At 35.6% G+C, this 24,871-nt stretch overlaps 1 protein-coding gene and 1 long non-coding RNA gene across 23 annotated transcripts in view; one reads left to right on the top strand and one right to left on the bottom strand.

Annotated features, from left to right (window-relative positions):
• The window catches only part of Cntn5 (contactin 5), a 1,206,007-nt gene that overhangs the window by 378,131 nt on the left and 803,005 nt on the right, over positions 1 to 24,871 (bottom strand). For all 22 annotated transcript variants that reach the window (XM_087212119.1, XM_087212127.1, XM_087212125.1 and 19 more), the window contains one exon: positions 11,143 to 11,238. In XM_087212119.1, coding sequence (XP_087068245.1) covers positions 11,143 to 11,238 — 96 coding nt within the window. The remainder of the gene's footprint in view (positions 1 to 11,142; positions 11,239 to 24,871) is intronic.
• Positions 5,547 to 24,871, top strand: part of LOC147827895 (uncharacterized) — a 55,746-nt gene continuing 36,421 nt past the window's right edge. Inside the window, exon 1 of the long non-coding RNA XR_015451554.1 lies at positions 5,547 to 5,989. This is a non-coding gene — a long non-coding RNA (uncharacterized LOC147827895). The remainder of the gene's footprint in view (positions 5,990 to 24,871) is intronic.

Raw genomic sequence — 24,871 nt, 5'->3', positions numbered from 1 at the left:
GAATAACATAAGACTGATTGGACTCAAAAAAGAAATAGGACAGAGTGCAGACATCATAAAAAAACTCTTCACAGAAGTAATGGCAGAAAACTTCCCAAGCAGAGGAAAAGAACTTGACATACAGATAAGGGAGGCATATAGGACTCCAAATAGCCTTGATCAAAAAAAAATCTACACATAGGCATATAATTGTTAAGATTCCAGAAACTCAACAGAACAAAGTTCTACAAGCAGTTAGAGAAAAGAAACAAATCACATACAAAGAAAAGCTCATCAGAATCACAGCAGACTTCTCAACACAAACCATCAAGACAAGAAGAGCTTGGAGTGACATATTCCAAGCCCTGAAAGAAAACAGCCTCCAACCCAGATTGATGTACCCTGCAAAACTATCTTTCCAAATGGATGGAGAAATAAGATACTTCCATGACAAAGAGCACCTTAGGAACTTCGTGAATACCAAACCAGCACTCCAAAGAATTTTACACAATAGCCTAGGAACAGACATTGAGGATCACAAGCCCAGGAAGCAAAGCAGAATGAACCCATCTGGCATGGCAAGAAATTAAATGTAAAGGGGGAGAAGCCAACAAAAAAGAAAATGTCATGGCAATGACAAGTCAGTATGTTTCAGTTATAAACATCAACGTTAATGGTCTCAATTCACTGATCAAAAGAAATAGACTGGCAGAATGGGTCAAGAAACAAAATCCAACAATATGCTGCATACAAGAAACACACTTAATTCAGAAGGAAACTCATAGACTGAAAGTTAAAGGATGGAAAACAATACTCCATGCAATGGGAACCTGAAAAAAAGCAGGAGTAGCTATTCTCTTAGCAGATCAAGTAGATTTCAAACCAACACTGATTAAGAGAGACGAAGAAGGACACTACATCCTTGTAAAGGGAACAATCCAACAGGAAGAGATGACAATCATAAATATCTATGCACCAAACACTAGTGCGGCCAACTATATAAAAAAAAAACTAACGGACATGAAAAGTCATATGTGCACTAATACAATTGTAGTGGGGAACCTCAACACCCCACTGTCACAAATAGATAGATCAACTAGACTACAAATAAGAATGAAATACTAGAACTCAATCAAACTCTTGAACAAATGACCTTAACAGATGTTTACAGAGTCTTCCACCCCACAAAATCAGAATACACATTCTTCTCAGCTGCTCGTGGGTTGTTCTCCAAAATAGACCACATACTTGCACATAGAACATGTTTAAGTAAGTGCAAAGGAATTGAAGTTATCCCCTGTATATTATCAGACCATAGTGCGATGAAATTGGAGATCCATAGCAAAAGAAACTTGAAAAATTTCATATACACATGGAAATTGAATAACACACTTCTGAATAACCAATGGGTCACAGAGGAAATTAAAGAAGAAATCGGACAATTCCTTCAATTAAATGACAATGAAAATACAACATATGGGAATCTATAGGACACAAGGAAAGCAGTCTTATGATGGAAATTCATAACAATGAATACTCATATTAGTAAAACAGAACGAGCCCAATTAAGCAACCTGATGCTGAACCTCAAGCTTCTACAAAAAGAAGAGCAGGACAAACCCAAATCTCATACAAGGGAGGAAATTATAAAGATCAGAGGAGAAATCAATGCAATGGAGACTAAGAGAATGATACAAAAAATCAATGAAGCCAAGAGTTGGTTCTTCAAAAGAATAAACAAAATGACAAACCCTTAGGGAAGCTTATCAGAAAAAAGAAAGAAAAGGCCCAAATCCATGCAATTCGGAATGAAAATGGTGAAATTACAACAGACCCAGCAGAAATCCAGAGGAACATCAATACCTCCTTCCCGAATCTATACACCAATAAGATGGAAAACACAGAAGAAATGGAAAGATTTCTAGATAGTATGAATTACCAAAGTTGAATGAAGAAGACCTTCACATTCTTAACAACCCAATATCAACCAATGAAATTGAAAATGTAGTAAAAAACTTAACAACTGAAAAAAGCCCGGGCCTTGATGGCTTCACTGCTGAATTGTACAAAACATTTAGAGAGGAACTACTGCCACTACTGTTTAAACTCTTCAATGAAATTGAAAGGGAAGCAATACTCCCAAATTCATTTCTGGAAGCAAGCATCACCTTGATCCCCAGAGCAAAGAAAAGGAGAACTATAGGCCAATCTCACTCATGAACATAGATGCAAAAATTCTTAATAAGATACTGGCAAATAGAATGCAGAAGATCATCAAGAAGATCATACATCCTGATCAAGTGGGATTCATCCCAGGGATGCAGGGATGGTTCAATATATGCAAATCAATCAATGTAATACACTATATCAACAGAGCCAAGGACAAAAACCATATGATTATCTCCATAGATGCAGAAAAAGCATTTGACAAAATCTGACTTGCATGTATGATAAAAACCCTACAAAAAATTGGAATGGAAGGTCTCTATTGCAAACTGATAAAGCCATGTATGAAACAGCTAGTATCATACTAAATTGTCAAAAACTGAAATCCTTCACACTAAAATCAGGAACAAGAAAAGGATGTCCACTAACACCACTCTTGTTCAATATAGTTTTGGAAACATTAGCCACAGCAATTAGACATGAGAAAGAAATGAAAGGAATAAAGATAGGAAATGTAGAAGTCAAATTGTCATTATTTCCAGATGACATGATACTCTATATAGAAGACCCCAAAAACTCCGCCAAAAATCTAGACTTAATAACCAAATTCAGTCAAGTAGCTGGTAAAAGTTCAACACACAAAAATTAATAGCTTTCCTCTACATGAATGACAGACTCACTGAGAGAGAAATAGGTCAAATAATTCCTTTCACAATAGCATCCAAAAAACTGAAATCCCTAGGAATCAACCTAATGAAAGAAATCAAAGACCTCTTCTCTGAAAACTATAGCACTCTGAAAAGAGAGATTGAAGATGATATCAGAAAATGGACAGACATCTCCTGCTCCTGGGTAGGAAGGATTAATATAGCAAAAATATCCATACTTCCAAAACTGTTATAGAGATTCAATGCAATTCCAATTGAGATCCCAGCAGCATACTTCATGGACCTTGAGAAAGCATTCTAAAAATTCATTTGGAACAAGATTAGATCCAGAATATCAAAAGCAATTCTAGGGAACAGAGACATGGCAGTGAGTATCACAATCCCCAACTTGCAACTATTCTACAAAGCTACTGTGATAAAAACAGCATGGTACTGGAAAAGAAACAGACATGCGGACTAGTGGAATACATTAGAAAATGTAGAAACAACATCAGACACGCTGAGCCATCTCATCTTCAAGAAAGGAGCCAAACACCCCTACTGAAGGAAAGATAGCCTCTTTAATAAATGGTGATGGAAAAATTGGGTTTCAACTTGCCAAAGATTAACACTAGACCTATATCTCTCATCATGCACTAAACTAAAGTTGAAATGGATTAAATATCTAAATATTAAAATAGAAATGCTGAACTGGCTGGAAGAGAGGTTAGGTAGAACTGTTGAAGCCATTGGTGTAGGAAAAGATTTTATGAACAAAACCTCAGTTGCCCATGAACTAGCACAAACAATCAACAAGTGGGATCTCTTCTTATTAAAAAGCTTCTGCACAGCAAGAGAAACCACCAGCAGTGTGAAGAGACAACCCACAATGTGGGAAAAAATCTTCACCTGCTTTTCCTCAAAGGCCTAGTATCTCGAATCTACAAAGAAATTGAAAAGATCAGACCTCCCAAATTTAAAGCCCCAATCTGAAAATGGGCATCTGAAATGAACAGACATTTTCTCAGACAAATAAGTAGAAATAGCAAATAAATACATGCAAATATGTTCAACATCACTGGTCATTTGAGAGATGCAAATGAAAACAATGCTGAGATTCCACCTCACTCCAGAAAGAATGGCTGCTATCATGAAATCAAGCCATAACAAATGCTGGCAGGGCTGTGGGGAAAGAGGAACCCTGCTCCACTGCTGGTGCGAGTGTAGCCTGGTGCAACCACGGTGGAAATCAGTATGGAGACACCTCAAAAAACTAGGACTGGAAGTCCCATTTGACCCCGCTATTCCACTGCTGGGGATCTTCCCCAAAGAATTAAAAGAATCATAGCACAGTGATATATGTGCACCTATGTTCATAGCACAGTTTATGATAGCTAAAACTTGGAAACAGCCCAAATGCCCATCAACTGGAGAGTGGATGAAGAAAATGTGTTGTTTTTTTTTTTTTAAATAAAATGGAGTACTACTCAGCCATAAAAAATGAGAAATTAGAGACATCTATAGCTTAATTGGTGCACATGGAGGTGATACTCTTAAGTGAAATAAATAGGACACACATGTATAAATACCAAATAGTTTCTCTGGTGTGAGAAACTGAAAGTGTAAATAAGGACTAAAATGTATAATTGGTAATGTGAAATAGGAAGAAAAGGGGCAAAGGGGAAAGAAGCGGGAGGGGTAGGGTAAAGAAGGGAATGGAATTAATATGAAAAAATGGAAAAATAGGAACAAAATCTTTGTAAATAGGAGGGATGGAGGTGTTGAAGGGAGGGCTGGGCAAGGGTGAAAAATAAGAACCAAGAGAGATTATGTAAAGGTGCAAATTTCCAATGATGAATGTCATTATATTGTATACCTAAAATGTACCAATGATTAGAATGAATAATAGATAATGCAAAATAGGAAGAAAAGGTCCAAAGGGGTAGGGGTAGTGGGAAGGGCCAGGGAAAGGAAAGAAGGGAATGGAAAAATGCTGAGAAATGGAAAAAATGGAAATAAAGTCTTTGTAAACAGGGAAGGGTGGAGGGGGTGAAGGGAGGGCTAGGAATGGGTAAAAAATAAGAACCAAGATGCATCATGGAAAGGTACAAGTTCCCAATGAGAAATGTAAATGTCTTGTATACCTAAAATGTAACAGTAAAAGAATTTAAGAAAAATAAATAAATAAATAAATAAATAAGCAAGGCACTAGAATTAAATCACCATTTCTCAGTATGATAGTGATCTCAACTAACAAATTTTAATCCTGCAGGTTTCAGTTGTGGCTTTGGCAAAAATATAATATGTCACATTTGGTCCTATTATATTGATGATGTGAAATACATTTCCCTTTCTTTTCCACAGTTAAATTCATTCACAAAATAATTATGATAAATATATAAAAGATAAGAATATTTTCTTAGTAACAAGCTGATCTATTTTCCCTATTATTCATAAAATGTCTTCCAAAGTTACTGATAGTTGTCTATTGTCTCAACCCTTGATTGACTTCATTTACTTCCTGTATTTTGCATAGATTCAATCAATACTTCCTAAACTCCTACTCTGTACCATGTACTTTGTAAGGCACCAGGGTGTATCAGTGAATAAATCTACAAATTTTCTCTTCTAATGAAATTTACATTCTAATTGAATATAATTTTAAAATGAACAAATAATGAAATTTATGTAATATATATATAAAGTTACCAGTATTATGGAATAGATTAAAGCAGAGGAAAGGGAAAACGATTCTTAAGTGGAAATCAAAAAGAAAGGTATTATGAGTTGGGTCTATATGTCTCCCCAAAGCCTCATGTGGTCATAGCTGAGGCTTTTTCAGATCTAAAATGGGTTGACACTGGAACTGATTCATGATGCAATGCTAAGATTAAGGGCACTAGGATTAAGGGTATGCGAACTATCTGCCTTGAGTAGTCTGAATGAGATATAAAAGACAGAAAGAGCTGTGGTCGTCCCTTGTTTCTTTGCTACCTTCTGCCTGCCATGAACTGTTTCTCCTCATCAATGCCTGTCTGCCATCCAGTCTGTCTTTGAGCCAGCTGAATATAGACTGAGACTTCTACAAACTGTGAGTTAAATAAACTTTTCCTTCTTTAACTTTAGGTCTTGGGTATTTTGTCTCAGCAATGACAGAAAAATAAGACAGACGGCCAAGAAACATTATGTTTAAAAAGGTAAGATTTGAAGAAAGGTATGGGAATGAGGCAATTGGCCATACATATAACCTGGGATAGAGTGATCCAGGCCTAGAAAACAAAGAAGACAAAAGCCTCGAGGAAGGAGCATGCCTGCTTACTTGAGTAGAATTAAAGAGATGGACACAGGTACAGGCAAAGTAGGAGGGAGGACAGCAGATGAAGTCAAAGAGATCAGGGGAGCTAAACTGTGGCTGTTCTCCAAGCCATTGTGAGGAATTTGACTTGGACTTTGAGTGATATGGTATATACCCTGATCAATCTGCCATAATAAAATACCACGGAGTGGGTAGCTTAAACAACAGGAATGTATTTTCTCATGGTTCTAATGGCTATAACGCTGATATCAGTGTGAATACATGGTCAGTTTTTGATGAGTCTTCTATTTCTGATTTGAAGATGGCTTCCATTTTGCTATGTTCTTGCATGAAATAGAGCTTTCTGGTGTCTCTTCGTATAAGGTCATCAGGGTTCCAGCATTAGGACCTCACCTAAAACTAACTGCCCTCCAGAGGCCTGTCTCTAAATGCCATCTACTATGGTATGAATGTTTTTGTACCTCCAAAATGCATGCTGAAATCCTAACTCCCAAGGTGATAGCATTAGAAGGTGGGACCTTTAGCAGGGGATTAGGCCATGAAGGCTGTGCCCTCGTGAGTGAGAACAGTGCTCTCATCAAAGAGGGCCAAGAAAGACTCCTTTTCTTTTCACTGTGGAAGACATAGAAGAAGGTCTTATTTATGAACCAAGAATGAAGGCATCACCAATAGAATTATGTGGGGTAGAGAGAAAGGGAGAAGTGAAGAAAGTCTCAGAATTTAAACATAAATATAAAGAGTGTATTTTCTATTAATAGAGGTGAAAAATCTATAGTTGCCAAAGATTTGGGAAAGATCTAAGTAGGAGTTATGTTTTAGATACAGTTAAGCTTGAAGCATCTATTAGCAATCCAAACAAAAATAGGCCATTGAAAGGCAAGCCAGAGTCCTCAGGTTTGGGTGATGTCAATATTTAAATCTTTATTATCAGGTGGACATTCTGGTACATGTCTATAATTCCAACTACTGCAGAGGCAGGAGTAGAAGGGTCATACATTCTAGGGCAGCCTGAGTAATGTAATCAGTCTTTTTCTCAAAATAAAATATTAAAAAAGATTGAGAGTATATCTCAGTGGTTCAGCACTACTAGGTAGTGTTCACAATACTTCTAAAAAACAAGTCTTATCATCATGTAAAAACTAAGGGAGTGAAGGTTTATAATAGAAGTAGAAAAAATGACGCTTGGGGGACTATAATTTTTTTTTTGTTTGGTATCGGGGATTGAACTTGGGACCTTGTACTTGCGAGGCAGACAGCGGCACCACTGAGCTAAATCCCCAGCCCCGGGGGACTATAATATCAATAGTTTGATGGGCCGGGGATTTAGCTCAGTGGTTTCGCTCCCTGCTCTGCAAGCACAAGGACCCAAGTTCGATCCCTGGTACCAAAAAAAAAAAAAGACATTAATAGTTTGAAAAAAATGAAACAAAACAGGAAAGGATATTAAAAGCAAGAATATGAGAAAACCAAGAGTGGAATCCTGTAAGCCAAATGAAGAAAGCATTTATGGAAACTAAAGTGAAAAACAGGAGAACTGAAAATAATCCAAATATTCACTTGGGAATGGATAAGCAGAATATTATTTGTTCATACAATTTATCTATACAAGTGCTATTCAGCAATATAAAGTAAAAAGCTCTTACATAACATAATATAAATGAAGTTGAGAAAAATTATGCTGAGAAGCCAACCACACACACACATGCACACAAACACACAATGCATGATTCCACTCAAATAAAATATCTAGAAAAAACAACAAATGAATAGGTAGAGAAAAAGTATATTTATACACAATGGAGTACTACTCTGGCATTAAGAAGGATAAACTTGAATCATTTGTAGGAAAATGGATGTTCCTTGAGACCATAATGTTAAGTGAAAAAAATCAGATACACAACCTTGAGTATCACATAGTTTTCCTTATATGAGAATCTCAAGATATAAACAAATAATAAAATACAAGATAACAGAAAAATAGATCTTTTGCAAAAGGAAAAAGGACCAAGAGATAGGCATGAGAGGGAGGACAGGGAAAGAGTATGAAAAAAATTAATACGTGCAATATACATGTACTAACTCCCCATGATGAGTATTATGTACTGCAAACATGTACTAAAAGAAGACGGACAGCATATTAGGAAGACAGACAGAATATTAGTAATTGCCATAGACATGGATGAGAGAGGGTTTCAATGACTTTTTAAAGTGATGAAAATGTTCTAAGACTGAGTTTTTGCTGATAGTGGCACAGCTATATCAATTAATAAAATTCACTGAAACCATTTAAAATGGGAAAATTTTATGGGATATAAATTTCAATTCAATAAATCTGCTAGAGGGATAGGGAAAGAGACAGAGATGGGATGATGTGGGGAGAGAATGGGATGAATGGAATTTGATAGAGTATGTACAAAACTATGGAAGTGTTTTTTAGTAGAGCAGGAAAATGAAGTAGTAGCTGAAAGAACATGAGTTAAGAGTTCTGCTTTTTCTGATGGAGGAAAGAAAAACAGTCAAAACAATCTGGTAAAGTTGCAGATGAAAGAAGGGAAAATTGTGAATTGATTTGTTTAGGTAAAAAAATAGAGAAAAAAATGATGAACTACAGCACATAAATGGAGGGTTGGCCTTACAAGTGCAACAATGCAGGCATTTCACTAACCAAAGGAAGAGAGTGCATAGCTACAAACTCCAAGGGGTGTTTCCCTTGGGATGGAGGGCTTCTGGGGATATCTTCCCATTGCTTTGCTTTTCAAAGTGAAATAGGACGCAGGGTTATCACCTGAGAGTAAGGATGGGAAAGGTATACTGAAATGCGATAAAGGCATAATAAAACCAATGGGTATTTTTAAAATTTATGGTCAGCATTAAGGAGCACTTGAGGTTTACAATTTGTACTTTAAGTTGAGACTACTTTGCATAAATCTTGTTTGTGTTTTAACTTTTTAAAATCATATTAAGGTGAAAAGGCTCTGGCATGTAGTAGGTTGAGAGTTGGATTTACAACAAGATTAAGATTTTGCCAACAGTCAAGTCTACCTAATGAAGCAAAAGAGGAACAACAGAATTGATGTATGTAAGAAAATAGTAATGACTAAAGGAGAAAAGTGAGAATCAATGGAGGGAATGTAGAGTGAAAGGGACAGTATCAATGATTTGTAAATTTCCATGAGACGAAGAAAGATCTTCTAGCATCAGGGCACAGGAAGGAATAAAAAGAAAATAGTATACACTGAAGTAGTCAGAAAATAAGAGGCCTATAAATACTCCAACTAAAGGATTGCAGGTGTTGGTAAAACAGATCCAGTGCCAAGGTTGGTGTAAAACAAGTAAAATGCTGAATAGTCACATTACTTTTGCATGCTTATCTCAATCAGATATCACCTTATTTAGTAAATATTCAGCACATATTCTTATCTCATTTTTGCTTTATTACATATCCAATCCATTATACTATTTTTCCCATAGGAAAACCGTGTGTAGATTTCTCTGCCAAATGGACAATTTATCTATGTGTAATATAACAATTTCACTTTCTGTTAAAATACATGTTTGAACAACCTTGCAATATAGATTATACCTGAGAAAATCTTGCTTTTTCATAGTTTTCATATTTTAACTCCTGTCAGTCTGGTAAAGAATTTGTTCATCCTCTATAGAGCACAAAATGTTCTCCCTCCTTCTCCTTTGTCTAATCACTGACAATTATTTATCTAATCTTACTCTGTGAACCAAACATGCCTAATCACCAATATTGATATAATCTATATGCATGCTACTCAAGTTCTCTGAACTTGTTCTAAATTGTTGCCTTGTCAGCTAAAACATTAAAATATATGTTTCCTTGAAAAAAATACATCTGGATTTAGATGCAGGTGAGATTATATGTGTTTACTATAAATTTCCCAAACTGCTCACAGAAAGATTGGAATGACAAAATTAATATATAGGTACAAGGTGGTATAACTCTCAAATTATTCCGAATTGTTATTTTATATGAATTTTAAAGCAAAAAATTGCAAAAATATTTCCCTTTTGAAATGTGATGTAGTTTATTTTCAATTTAAAAAATTAGAAAAATGTTCAGATCAAGGTGAGAAACCTTAGGAAAGTTGATTAGAGTCTTCCATTAATTTGTTAAAAATTATCTATGCTAAAATCTAAATGAGCTCTGTAACTAAACTGATAATATACCTGCAAAGTTAGCTGTCCCACTAAGTAATGGAAAATTTATTGTGATACCAGAACCTTCTATTCTGTTTCCAGTGGTTCACTAAGGGCTTCATTATTTGATATATACACTCTCTCATGTTTTCCCTATTTCTTTCTCCCCTCTATCATATTGCATTATAGAGAAACTATGCTGAAGTACAAAGTGGTACTCATCTCAAATTATAGGACTTAAAACAAAATGAATATAATTAGCTCTGAGTTGGCAAAAAGATGTATATAATTAATTTCAGTACTGTTTACTGTTCTGTTTTCTAAACCTCATGAAGTACTTATCTATTTCCCTGAGTTTTACAAGCAAAATTTCAAGTAGAAAAAAAAATGAGTACTCAGTAAACCGTAGTTTTTTAGAAACACAAAGAATATTTCTTGGCAGTTTCTGTTCCAGTGAGGTAAGGAATATCATAAACAACCAGGTACCCACTTTATCTTCTGAAACAAGATGCACATTAGTATTCAGTTAACTGAACTCTGGCACTCCAAACAATTTTGAAAGTTTTCATTCTTTTAGTTTATGGCCTCCCTTGTGCTCTAGGCAATATATTCCTCACTGAAGGCAGGCAGATACTTAACTGTGACAATCAACAGTTAGATGGTGACAGAACAATCTTATCATAGGAGCTCAATCTCTCTCCAAGGGTATGCAGAGTTTATGGTCTTTAATTACTCACCTGGTACCCTGATTCATATCAAGAAAACCATGCACATTTCATCCAAAATGTACCCCTGTCAAAGCACTGTCTACAAGAATGACCACATAGTAAAAGAGAACACAGCAATATAGAAGGGATCCTACTGTACCTGGTGAATGAGGCGGAGGAGAGCACATCAGAACAACCCCCTGGCCTTCCCTCACAGAGACTGCACTTCTTGTCCGGCCACTAAAATTTCCCAGATCTGTCAACATAACACAGCATTTAGATGCAAGCCAAAAACCAATTTAAAAAATCACTATTATTGTAAATTGTACTTAATTTTCTATCAATCTCCTGATGAGGTTTCTTTTTATTTATTATTGGTGAAGGAAGCCTCACCAATATATTTATATCATTCAATTTTAAATATCACAAGTTAAATGAATGTATAGTGGTCATAGAAGTGTTAATTTATATTTACAGTAGACACAGGTTGCCAGTGGAGAAAAAAAAAAAACTAGACAAATACAGCATTTTAAACATATAAATACTATTTAATTTCTTAATAATTTCTCTTACTTTTTGATTTTTCTTTCAATAAACCCATCCATTCATAGTAAGAGAAAAAGAAGAGGTTAATGATGCTCCTGTCCAAACTGCTATCTCATTATTTTTCATGCTAAGAATAGTATGTAAAACCAAGCATGAATTTGCCAAATTAGAGACTTGTTTATTCTAACAAAATACTATGAGGAGATGAAATGCTCTTTTTTTATAAATGTGAAAAAGAAAGTCATGTTACTTTCACCTTATGGAAGCCTAAAATTGACTCTACAAATTAATTATAACTCATCCATTTTGATTAGTCTAGGAGTATGACAGCCATGAAAGCACTTACATGGGTGAAGAATTGTATCGTAATTCAATCACCTTCCCTTAAATTTTGTTACATTTGCACAATTTGAAAAAACATTCTTAAAGAGAAACTGGCCCAACAGTGGATATGTAACTTCATTTATGTTTCTATTATTGCCTATTAATCTACTTATAATTTAGGACATATGCCCTTTCCTTTTTCTTTAGCTAGGCTGATGAAAGGCATGATTTTTTTAGTATAGTTTCTTGAAAATCTTGAGTTCAATATTTTTATAAACAAACACTGTCCCAGAATTCTGGGTCTGCTAATTCTTGTTTCCATGGTGAGAAATATTTCTTGAAAATGTTTTGCTATTCCTTCCATTATATGCTAATTATGAGAGATTTTTTGAATTAATTATTCCATGCTCAAATATTGTTTCATAGCAATACAAGTTACAGCCTCAAATCTAATACTTATTCACCTGACAAAATGATGAAATTAATGAAGAAACTAAATTGGATAGATAGGAAGGAGATAAATTACCATTCTTAAATATTCTAAGAGGAATACTCTATATTATTGTTTTTGAGAGACAGGAAACAATTTACTTATTTGGTGAATTTATAATCAAATCTCCTTAAATACAGCCATACTCATGGGAGTCTAATAAACAGTGAAGACAGGATATCAAATACAAAGGTAGTGATTGTGAAATGTTTTAGGACTTTATAAATAATTCCACATTTCATGGTAAGTAGGTAAGCTTTTCACAAATTAGAACACAAATAAGAAAAATACCAGTTTTAATTCTTTTGGGGGGTTGATGTTATTTAAAAACCCTACATTCTAACTTGTGTAGCAAAAATCAAGCTCATTCATTTTACAATGTACATATTTCACTAAGATTACTTCTTTGATTTCTAAGTACCAGTACCGTTAGCCTCATTTCAAACTTTATATATATGAGGTAATGCAATATAAACATTTTTGAGTCTGAAGCAAACAAACATATATGATTCATGAATTTAAACTCATATACATTGATTTTTAGGCTGTATGTATTCCAGCAAGTGATCTCAACATGAAGATTAAAGATGGTTAGTTTTCTAGTTGGACTTCCATTGACTCTACTCCTAGAAATCTAGCACAGAAATCTTATACTGTGGCAATGGATGCTATAGGGCTTAAACACCTCTTCGGGGGTTGTATGGTTTTACATGCTTCTTTCTTCCTTACTGAATTTATAAATTGGGTGGATACTTTATTGATTTTTACTAAATTTCTTAAATTATTTAAAAAATGTTTTACAGTATATTTATTGTAAGTTTATATTATTCATGTTAAGGTATTTCAAACCAACCAATTGTATTTAAAAGAACATTTCAATAGAAAACAATCCTAAATTAATGCTTACTTCTGAGCAATTGAAGTAAAAGCATTACTTGGAAATTATACCGTGGGATAATTATGACCTGAATTGTGTTTAGAGATCACAATGACCCAAAAAGATCACATTAGCTATAATTGCTTTATTTTGTATCACCTGTTAATACAATTCAAGACTTTCTCAAGACTTTCTCTGTCATTATTTATTTCCTAGTAACTGTAGCACCAGGAATATAAGAATGGATACTTTCAAATTAAAAATAGACCTTTCTTACATAAAGCCATACATAGAAATAACAGATGTTTACACTTCTATACAATGTGTTTTTCTCACTTAATGCCTTCCTGTAAAAAAGTAAAATAGTAAAAACAGTATTATACGTAATGTAGAAGTGGTCTTTGCATCAGGCAAGATACTGGTTGATCTAAGGCAGAATGATTTATGTGAGAAAAGTCTTGGTTGGTGTGGAGATGGAGGCTAGAGAAAGTAAAGCGGAAACACAGCTGTCTGTATCTCACCAACAGAAAGCAGTTCATTTGGAGGTAACAATTATCAGGAACCTTGGGAATATCTCAGTGGATGTCTGTGCAGTTTGGATGCTAATCACACTATCTTTTTTTTCTTAAGATTACTTTATTTTCCACATAACCTAAGGATTATATGATCTGACATAATTAAAGAATACATTTTCTTGGGTTATAATTCTCCCATCATTAATGTGAGTGCTGTCTGCTTTCATAAGGTTTTCTCTAGACTCCTCGGTTTCATATGATTTCACTGATCTCTCCACATCCTGGAATGATTGATGTTTACGGTTTCTTCTCTCATTCTAACTCTGAAGTTATTCAGCATTTATTTTCAAGGAGTTGTAAAGATGGAGTTTCTCTGAGTTGAGTTTTTAACAAAGTAACCTGTTTACTTTGCATTCCCGTTTCCTAATCCTTCAAGTTGCCAATATCATTATGCTATAATTTTTGTGAGTTCATTTCTTAGCATTTATGTTACTCTGACTGCAAATTCTTTTCATTGTTGAGCCCTAGAGTGAACTGTGACTTCATTTTTGTTCCTGTACAACTTTTCCTTTTCCTTAGAGCTAATTATTTTGCATATTAGGCAAGACAGAAGAGGCTATACTATAGTAACAAACCACAGGAAGAATGTTAAAGAATTTGGTTGTGTTTTAAACTACCACATTTAACTTCTCAAATTCACTGGACAGAACCAATCACATGATTGTGTCTGAGAACAGGAACAGGGCTGGGGATGCTCAGTGGTGTTGCGTCTGCCTGGCAAGTGCAAGGTCCTGAGTTTGATACCCGGTATCAGAAAGAGAGAGGAAAAAAAAAAAGAGAAGGGGGGGAGAACAGGAATATATTCCTCCCATTTATCCAGAGGAAAAGAACCATTCAGGTATGAGTGAGCACTACGGCAAATCTCTACCACATCATCCTTTATCTGTTTCTTCCCTCTGTTTTCCATGTAATTCTTAATAATTCAACCTCAAATTCTCTGCCAGTTGCCTTCTTTGAGGAAGTTCATTTCTATGAGCTTTTCTGTCAATTTTTATTTTCCTGAGGTGGGCGGGGGGCTCTCTCCTACAATCTTCTGCCCTGTCCAGTTTAGTCTGTTTGTCCTCAGTATCCACTTCAGAGATGATCTTGGGGTCTCCCTTCACCATCTTCCTAGGTATTTCCTGTCTCTCTTCACAGATACAGTTGTTTCTTGTAGCTCATGTCTTCTCTAGTCATTTATGCCTTTGTGTGTGTGGATGTGTGCGTGACTTCAAGTAGCTTCCTGAACCGCTCCTGCCCCGACGTGTCCCAGAGCTGTAGCTCGATCCTCTTGCCAGGCTCAATCTCCAGTAGGTGGGAGAAGAAGTCCATGCTGACCGGTGGGGTCGCAGGCGGGGGAGCGCAACCCCGGGGAAGTGGCCCTGGGTGAAGCGGTGCAGCAGGCACGACTTGCCCCCGGTGGAGTCCCCGATCAGGATGAGGCGGAACTGGTAGATCCAGATGGTCTCCATCGCTCACGTGGCCTGCGCTCCCAGGCCGCCCCACCTGCCCTCTGCGGGGGCTCATCACACTATTTTAATAGATTATATATTTTACATACCAAGGACAAAAACAGAAAACAACCTCTTTGAGCGTGGAATCTATGTTTTCAATTTTCACAAGATCAGAAATATATCTTCATATTTTCTATTTTGGATCTTTAAGAGGAAAAGGGATTTAAAATACAAATGCCAGTATGACAACTCTAAAGTTCTAGTTTAAAATATAAACTGAAATAAAATTTTCTTATGACAGTAGTCAAGTGATAGACGAGAGAGCAAGGTTTGTGATCAAGAATCAGATTTAACCTTTCTTTTAGTTCTTTAGTTTTTAGTTTTTTATTTAACCTTTCTTTTAGTTGAACACAAGCAGCATTTAATAGGGGCTTGACATAGGATTGCCACTTACAGAATTACTGTGCATTTTTATCTTAGTGAAGCCATGTGAAGATAAAAAGATATATTAATGCCATGGCTGCCCACCTTAGATGACAATGTAGAGTAAGGATGCATAATTTCAGCCATTTTGGCCAGAGATAAGACAAACCACATCACAATTTATTTAAGAAATATTTATTCCACACATAATATAGACTGAATACTATTCTAGGTACTGGTGATGCAGAAAAAACTTATAAAGATTATAGAAATATGAATCAGCCATAGCCACTGGGCCAACTATTTACATCAGTTGGTCAAAACTACCCTCATGAGTAACCAATATAATTACCCTAAATGTGAGCTACAAACATGCACATAAACACACATTCACGCTCAGTCTTTTTCTTCCTCCCTCCCAACTTCTGTTACTGACTTCTTCCCTGAATTAAAAATAGACACACACACACACACACATACACTTTTTAAAAAACATTTCTGCATGGCCCAGACTGGCCTCAGATGATCCTCTTACCTCAGTCTCCTGAAGTAGCTGTGATGACAGGTGCTTGTCATAATACCTGGCTCATAAAATAAACTATTTAAAAGGGGCTAAAACAAAAAGGGCATCATCTACAGAATTATGACCCATGCCTACTTTCTAGTAACTCAGGAAAAGCAGTTGTATCTGATATTAGGATCTAAGAGGGATTCCTCTTAAAAGAGTAAAGATAACACTGGTGGTATAGGGACAGAGGAGCTGTGCAATCTAATCAGGAAGGTTTTTGTCCTAAGACTCCTTAATTAGGAATAGTTGAGTTTCATGTGTGCACCTGCACGTGCACATACACAAACACAAACACACACAGGCCTGAAAAATCACGCCCTAGGAGAAATTATTTTAAAGTGTTGGAGAGGAAGAGAATATAGGAAACTGATAAGGAAAATGCCTAAGGGATGATTCTGGGTATTGTTTGGATCTCATGTACATTAAACAGCAAATGGGTTTTTTTGGTTTTTGGGGTTTTTTTTTGGAGAGTAGTTAAGATAAAGGATCAGGACAAATAGGAGTTAATGGGTGTCTTGGATTTATATTTTCTAGTCTTAAATCTGTTCTGAATAAGTGCCAGTTGTAGGCTTATAGGAATTGTGTGTTTAGAAGAGGGAATGGGAGTGGCATGCTCATTGTAATTTGCACGTGGCTATACCTATATTCTGTAGAGGGTGCTAGTGATTTCTACACAGCCAATGCTTCAAGCACTCTCAATTCTTAAAGTTTAAAAATATTGTGAATACAGACATGATTCAGTACAAGTTCTAAACTTTTTCATAAAAGTTTGGCAAAATCATCAAAAAAGGAAACGTTACTTTATACTGTGTACAATATTGCTGCTTCAGTTTCATTAATATTTGGATATAAGGCTCATTATATTTAAGAGTGAGGAAAAGAACTGGGTGCTCTTCTGGAGGGGCCATGCAGCCTATGAGTTCTATAAAAATAACTGACACATTTTCTAATATTGACTTGGTGGTGTATTGCTGCCTCACTGGCAAACTGACTGCACAGTGAAGTCTTTCATTGGTTTTGTGGCACCTATAATTATCATTAGGATTATTCAAGTCAGTGTTGGATTTGTCTGTATTCTTTGCAAATGTCCTGTGGTGAAAACTGGTCAGACTTTCTTCAGAAATCATTTTTGATAGCCTAAAATATTAAAAGAGGTGAGGGAGTGGGAAATAAAAGGAAATAAATTGAAATATGCTTAATATGTACTATCATACACATACCATGCCAGGCAACCTGGAAATTAGATATAAATGTCTCTATTTTAAAGATTAGTAGAGGGATTTCTTCTGTTTTTTTTCTTTTTTCCTCTTATATTACTGGAGGCCTCTTGCTTACTTGCAAAGCGCTCTAGCACTGAATTATATCTCTTACTCCTAAAAGTTACTAAATTACTATCAAAGCAAATAAAAAATTAGTTGTGCTTACACAGTTGGCATATCGAAGATAACATGATTGATTCTATGATTTTAAAAAACATAATAGGACAGAAACAATGCAACACTTGGAAGTTGAACCAACATGGTTTCAAGAATTTAGAAATAATCTTCAATACTTTTATCTTCCGAAAAATCAGTTTCTGACTGATGAAAGACACAAAAGTAACAAAATTAATAAATAATGAAAAAATTTGTTTATTTTGAAAAGAAATTAGTACTTTCCAGTTTATAGCAATTTGTCTGCATGTAAAGACTGTAACAACACAGTCTAATAGTAAGATTCTTATTATTTTTTAAAATTAAAATATGTTTCTTGAATGGTACCTAGAATGAAAGCCACAGAAAAAGTTTTGTGGGGTTTTCTGGCAATTGTGAATTTACAAGTCTGTGATCAATGTGTAGGCAGATAGTACAGATCTTTTATCTTTATTTATTGAAGAGGACACAGACCTTCACTATTAAGAGAAATACAAATTCATGGCCAGGAAGGATTTGGGCCTTCAAGATGACTAATTTGGGGACTAGTAAGGCCTTTTTGTGGTCATTCTCTTTTTTCAAGGTTTTTGTTTCTTCATTTTTTAATTGGTACTATTCTATTATTCTCTGTTTAGAATGTTTTCAAACAATGAAAATATTTCCTTAGACAATTTCCCATTTTGCTGCATTAAATAATGCTATATTTCTTTTAAGTATGGTTAAAAAATAACCTTGAAGGGCCAAGGATTTAGCTTAGTGGTTCCACCGCCTGCCTCGCAAATGCAAGGTACTGAGTTCAATCCCCAGTACCAAAAAAACAAACAAACCTGTGGATGCGATATTTCATGAGCTTTTAAAATACATATTTAATGAAATTTGTCTGGAGAATCAGGCAAGTTTGAGTATCTCAAAAACACGCTCTAATATACTATGATTACAACCGAATTAAGATGCAGCTGGTAATGTGGTGAGCTAAATCTATGAGAAGTAATGACTTGTACTGAAACTTGTAATGAACTTGAACTTGTAATGAAACTCTTGCAGTCCCATGTTTTTCCTTGGTTATATATAACAAGTCAGATGAGTAATCTCTTGCTATGCCTTTCCATTTTCACTTTACATGTTCTCAAACATGAATCATTCAGCCATCGATTATATAGACAAACCACAGCAAATCAACTTATTTTGCCCTGAAGCAAACTCTTTTAATCACATTATAAGTGACAGTAAATTGCAACTGCTTTGGAAAATGATAAATTGTCCACAGTGTGTAATAAAAATGATTTTGACCTTAGGTCTTTTTTTATTTTTTGTATACTGTGTTACAAAAAGCTTGTGAATGTTTCATGTAAGCACCTTTAATCTAATGTGAAGGTAACTATGAACCCTGAGCTTTTTTTGCCATTTGACATACTTTCTGCCTTCTACATTAGCAAGGACATAAATAATCCTTCTTTTCTTACTTCTAATACCAATATTTTTAAATACTTTTTTTTTGCCAAATTCAGATCAGTCTTTAGTCATTAAAAGTCTCAGGAAATTATATAGCTGAGCATTGGAAAAAATATATAGAACACAAATAAGAGAACAAGTACAGACATCGTGAACATTACAGACCAGATACATAAGGAAGGTGCCATTTAGTGAAACCATCAAGTTGTTGAGTACATCAGTTCCTGTAACTCAGATTTTACTATCAAGCTTTCAGGCCTAACTGCTTTGTTTAGCTATTTTATATTTTGTAATGGTTCACTAAATAATTATTTCTTTGTCTATGACCATGACTTCTTACCCCATTTTTCCCTCCTCATCACAAGTTCAACCTTGATTAAAATGAAATTTCTGCCTAATTTTGTTCTGATTTGTGCAAGTGAATATGGATGGAGAAAACTGTTGACCATTTACACTTGAGGAATTTTAGTTTGAGATATTTTCTAAATATTACAAGATTAACCTTTCCAAAATTGCAGCACTATAATTTGCCCATGTCACCCTTTCCCTAACTCCAAACAGCCCAGCTTGGAGAGAGACACTTCTCATGTGAGGAGATAATTAAGTGCAAACCTTGGACTTGAAACTCAGTACCAGGCCCGCTTGTTAGTACTTTATATCTAGATGTCCCCCCAAAGCCTCATGGAAAGATGATGGGATTATGGGGGTTGTGGCTGGCTATAGCTATTAGGAGGTGAGGTCTGGTCAAGGAAGGTGGGCACTGGGGCATAGCCTGGAAGGGTTTATCTCATACCCTGGCTCTTCCCTTCACCCTTTCTACTTCTTAGATACCATTCCCTGAGCAAAAATCCTCTGCCAGACCATCCCCCATGGCCCCATTGGAGCCAGTTGATTATGGACCGAAACAACTAAAATCCATGAAACAAAATAAATCTCTTCTCCCTTCATTTGCAGATATTGAGTATAGTGAGGAGGAAAGTAACTGGGGTGTGCACCTTGGTAAAACAATGCTGATCAAAGCACAACAGCCCCTAACGCCAGATACCTGCACACTGATCTTTTGGAATTCCCTCCTTCTAATCTTGGTCTGCCAAGCAAGAATCAAGACTTCATCTTCTGGGGAGTGAGATATGAAACCTAACACAGGGCTTTGTCTAAGAGTCCACTGCTCAACCCACCACTGTGGGAGTCAGTGTCCAGCAGAAACTGAAGGCTCCATAAACAGGCCACAGCTCACAGGTGGGAGTTTGAAGACTGGCTCTAACAGTAGGCAGAGATCTGTCCAATTGTGTGATTGATCCAAATTTCCACCCTATCACTTCCAGCCTTGAAGTGAACCTGGGACACACTCATCTGCTCCTGAGGATACACAGGCCTCTGGAGCTGAAAGACTCAGGTGTTATCCAATTTTTTACCAGCCTCGATGGCCAGGGGACTGCCTATGCCACTGTCCCCTCAACCTCAGCCAGCTTGGCTCTTGCTAAGCCAGTACTCAGAGATGGGCCTCTGGGGCTTGTTATAGTATGATGCCCCAGTGGGACAGACTCATGTTTTGGCCTACATCAGAGCTTGCTATGATGAGGGGGTCCACACACCCAAGACTGAGGTGTGAGACAAAGACATAACCCACATTAGCATCAGCCCAAATACTAAAAGGTCTACCTTCACCGGCACCTCTTCAATCCTGGACAGCATAGAGTGATATGAGGCCCTATTCACTGGGATATGACTAGGTAGTAAGCACAAGACTTTGTTCTTGAATTAAAACTGGGCTAATAAACCATAATACTAGGCAAGTCATAAAAGCCCTCATCCCTAGATCTGTCTGTAATGGCTGCTTGCAGTCTTGAGCCATAAGCCCAGTTCAGCGAGAGGCAGCCTGTAGCAATGTGAGCCTTGGTCCTAACCCGTGTTGTGTTGATGTTGGTGCACTATGGGGACAGGGCTGGTTCATGCATGGTGACTCTGCCCAGAACTAGAAGAATCTTTTAAAGTCTGACTACCAGTTCATAAATATGCATGAGGAAGCATTCAGTCATACGCTGGCCTGGGGGAAGAGGCTGATGGGGACAGACGTCTCTCTGTCTGTCTGTCTCTGCACTCTGCTGGTTCTAAACAATGTTCTGATACTGTATTTGTGACAAACTCCGGTCTGGATTACTCCCTAGTGTTAAAACAGTGATAACACACCAAGACTCATGCTAAATCCAGACTAGCACCATCCATCCCTGAAATAATGGGAGTGTTTACTGCCCTGAGAGAAAAGAGCAACATAACCAGAAGCAGATTTTCTGGTAAGGTAGGCACAAACAAAGCAAGGTTAGGAGGAAATAAGTAGCTGGTCCTTTAATCCTTGATAATGCTGCAAACCAGCAAATATTAAGACTTCTCTGGAAACCATGACCTCACTAGGTACTCGAAACAAGGTACCAGAAAGTAACCAGGAAGCAATCAATAATGGGAGAATTGTCAAATAGAGAATTTAAAATAGCAGTTTCAAGTTAACTGAATGAGTCTGAAGACAACACATAGAAATGTTTCAATATTCTAATAGAAAATTTAACAAAGTCGAAACAAGTAAAAAAAATGAAATTCTTATTATGAAAAATATTCAGTGAAATTAAAAACTTGATAGAGGGCATCAATGAGGGGATAGAAAAATAATCAGTGAGCTCAAAGACAAACTACTTAAAATATAGGATTGGATAAGAAAGAAAAAATGAAGAAATGTTACAGGAACTTTGGGATTGTATTAAAGGATTTTGTTCCATCTCTGTATAGAAATCAAGAATTCATTAATACCTCCTAGCAGCTAGGTGATGATATATGGTTGGAAGAACTATAGCCTAAATTAGGCTCTTTCATTTTTTGTGAACACATTCTTTTTTTTTTCTGAATATATAATTTATTATTCTTTCTTTTATTTATATATTAATTGGTACATTTTAGGTATACATTTACATTTATCATTGTGTGTTTGTACCTGAACAATACAGGTTTCTACCTGTATCTTAGTTCTTATTTTTTCCCCATTACCTGTGCGCCCTTCACCCCCACCTCCCTTCCCTATTTACATAGACTTTGTTTCCATTTTTTTTCTTTCTCATAATTTTTCTTTTCCTTTCTTCCCTTTTCCCTTCCCCTCCTGCCACCCCTCCACCTTGGGACTTTTTCCTATTTCAAATTATCAGTTATTCGTTTTAATCATTTTCATCCTTATTTACACTTTCAGTTTCTCATACTAGAGAAACTATTCGGTATTTACACATGTGTGTCCTATTTATTTCATTTAAGAGTATGGCCTCAACATGCATCCATTTAGCTATAAATGACTCTAGTTTCTCATTCTTTATGGCTGAGTAGTACTCCATTTTATAAAAAAACCCACATCTTCTTTATCCAGTTTCCAGTTGATGGGCACTTGGGCTGTTTCCAAACCTTAGCTATTACAAACTGTGCCACTATAAACATAGGTGCACATATATCGCTGTGGTTCGATTCTTTTAATTCTTTGGGGAAGTTACCCAGTAGGGGAATAGCTGGGTCAAATGGGACCTCTAGTCCTAGTTCTTTGAGGTATCTCCATACTGATTTCCACAGTGGTTTCACCAGTCTTCACTCCCACCAGCAGCGGAGCAGGGTTCCTCTTTCCCCACAGCCCTGCCAGCATTTGTTATTGGTTGATTTCTTGATAGCAGCCATTCTTTGTGGGGTGTATGAACACATTCTTAATCACTACAGAGAAATTTTGAATATAAAGATATGGTAATACATCAAGTTTTGAGACATGAGTGAGGTTAACAAGAAAATACAGTAAGAACAAAAGTGAATTTTAAGGGAAGTGTAATGTAAAAGCACAGGGGATTAATTTAATAAACTTTGAAGACCCACTATGTTTAAAGAACTAATCTGCCAAAAATGTAAGACAACAAAACTCATCATCTGTTTCTAGTTCATTAACTCAGTTATTCATTTTTAAAACTAATGTAAATTAAACCTACTCTATTTTAAAAGTATTTATATGCATCAAGGCTAAAACATTGAAAAATAGCAAATACTTTCATATTAATAGTTTTCACTTTGTGTTTAAAAATATTGAGGAGCGGGGATTTAGCTCAGTGGTTCCGCCGCCTGCCTCGCAAGTGCAAGGTCCTGAGTTCAATCCCCAGTACCAAAAAAAAAAAAATTCTGAGGAACAACATTTTCCTTTGTGTAATGATCTCTGTATCATTATAATTCTTTTTTGTTAAAAATTATAAATTTTTATTTATATTTTAATTTTTTTCAGAAATAAAGTACAATATTTTCAAGTATTCTTTTTACATTTAAAAACTATTATATCTTGTATTTTAATTTCCATATTTTACTGAATTGATTAGATTTTCAAATCAGTATTAAGTTATATCATGAGCAATTTAAAAAGTGTATCACTGTCCTCCCTTAATGGAAATGCCACAGACATTTCTTCACTATGCGTGATAATACTTACTTCAAATTAGAAGTAATGAAACTAAAAGTTTCACTACCAATTTGTATTTCACTAAAACGTTATCAATGTTAAAGTATGTAACTGTAATCCACTGATTTTTTAGCATTTGATAAAGAAATAAAATTTTAAAGTATACGTTTCTGTGCTATATGATGCTTGTAGCTTTCTTAATCTTAAGTCATTTTTTTATTCCTAGGAATTTAAAAGACTAAGTGATATATAATAAATGAACCTTAATTTTATAAGAAATTACTTCTCAAATCTTTTGCCAGTCTATTATGGATATTCCAATAGTGGGGTATTTTTCCATTATCTTTAAAAAGTTTGAACATTTTGTATTTTGATTTTGATGAAATCTTTAGAGCCTTCACTCATTTGCTCTGCCTGCAGTGTGTTGTTCCTCACCAGCCTGCCTCTCAGTACTCACACAGGTGCACGCAAATGCGAGCTTTTACAGACTTACAATATGGCATTTTTCATTTTTTTAGGATTTTAGATTAAATATCATGCCTTCAGTGTAAACTACTCATAAACTATTTTTGCCAATATACAAGTAATAGGTATTTCTCTCTTTAACTTCATTTTAACTGTAAATAACTTTGTTCAATTATTTGTCAAATGATTGGCTCCTCTCAGTAAGATTCACAATTGCAGTGTCATATCTGTTATTTATTGCTGTATCCAGTAAACATCTCAAAGAACATATATGAATCAGTTTTATATTGTTTTTGCTCTTTGTCTTACATTACTCTGAATTATATTTGATCTATCTTTTTGTTGGAACTTTTCCTTTTTTCTTTTTTGGTACCGGGGATCGAACTTGGGTCTTTGCACTTGTGAGGCAGGAGATGGAACCACTGAGCTAAATTCCCGGCCCTGTTCAAACATATTTTAATGTACAGTCTGTTTTGTATTTTTGTATCAAGAAATATAAAGAGTGCATATATGGAAAATTGTTAAAACTTGAGTCTTTGAATTTAACAGATTCATTTAATAGGGTTATATTTATTGCCACAGTGATATGCCTGATCTTATTTTGTCATGCTATGTGTGACTTTTAAGGTTTTCTATTGAGTTCTTCCTTCTTCCCTCTTTATTATATAAAACATTTCTTTAACTTTGTTGTAATAATACATATTTGAAGCAATTATCAAAGGCAAAATGAGGTAAATTATTTAAGTCAAAAAGGAACTGAATGTGTAGATTTTATGGGATTTACAATATTCTGTGCACTTTACCCACTGGGATAATATAGTTCAGGTACAATGTCCTCCCTCTTGGTCTACCTCTATGTTTTATC

Source organism: Heterocephalus glaber, unplaced genomic scaffold (assembly GCF_053883595.1).
Source record: "Heterocephalus glaber isolate CG9 unplaced genomic scaffold, H.glaber_assembly_v1.0 deba00001429, whole genome shotgun sequence".
Taxonomy (NCBI): Eukaryota; Metazoa; Chordata; class Mammalia; order Rodentia; family Bathyergidae; genus Heterocephalus; species Heterocephalus glaber.
The sequence above is the reverse complement of the archived record's forward strand: the minus strand, read 5'-3'. Positions and strand labels throughout refer to the sequence as shown.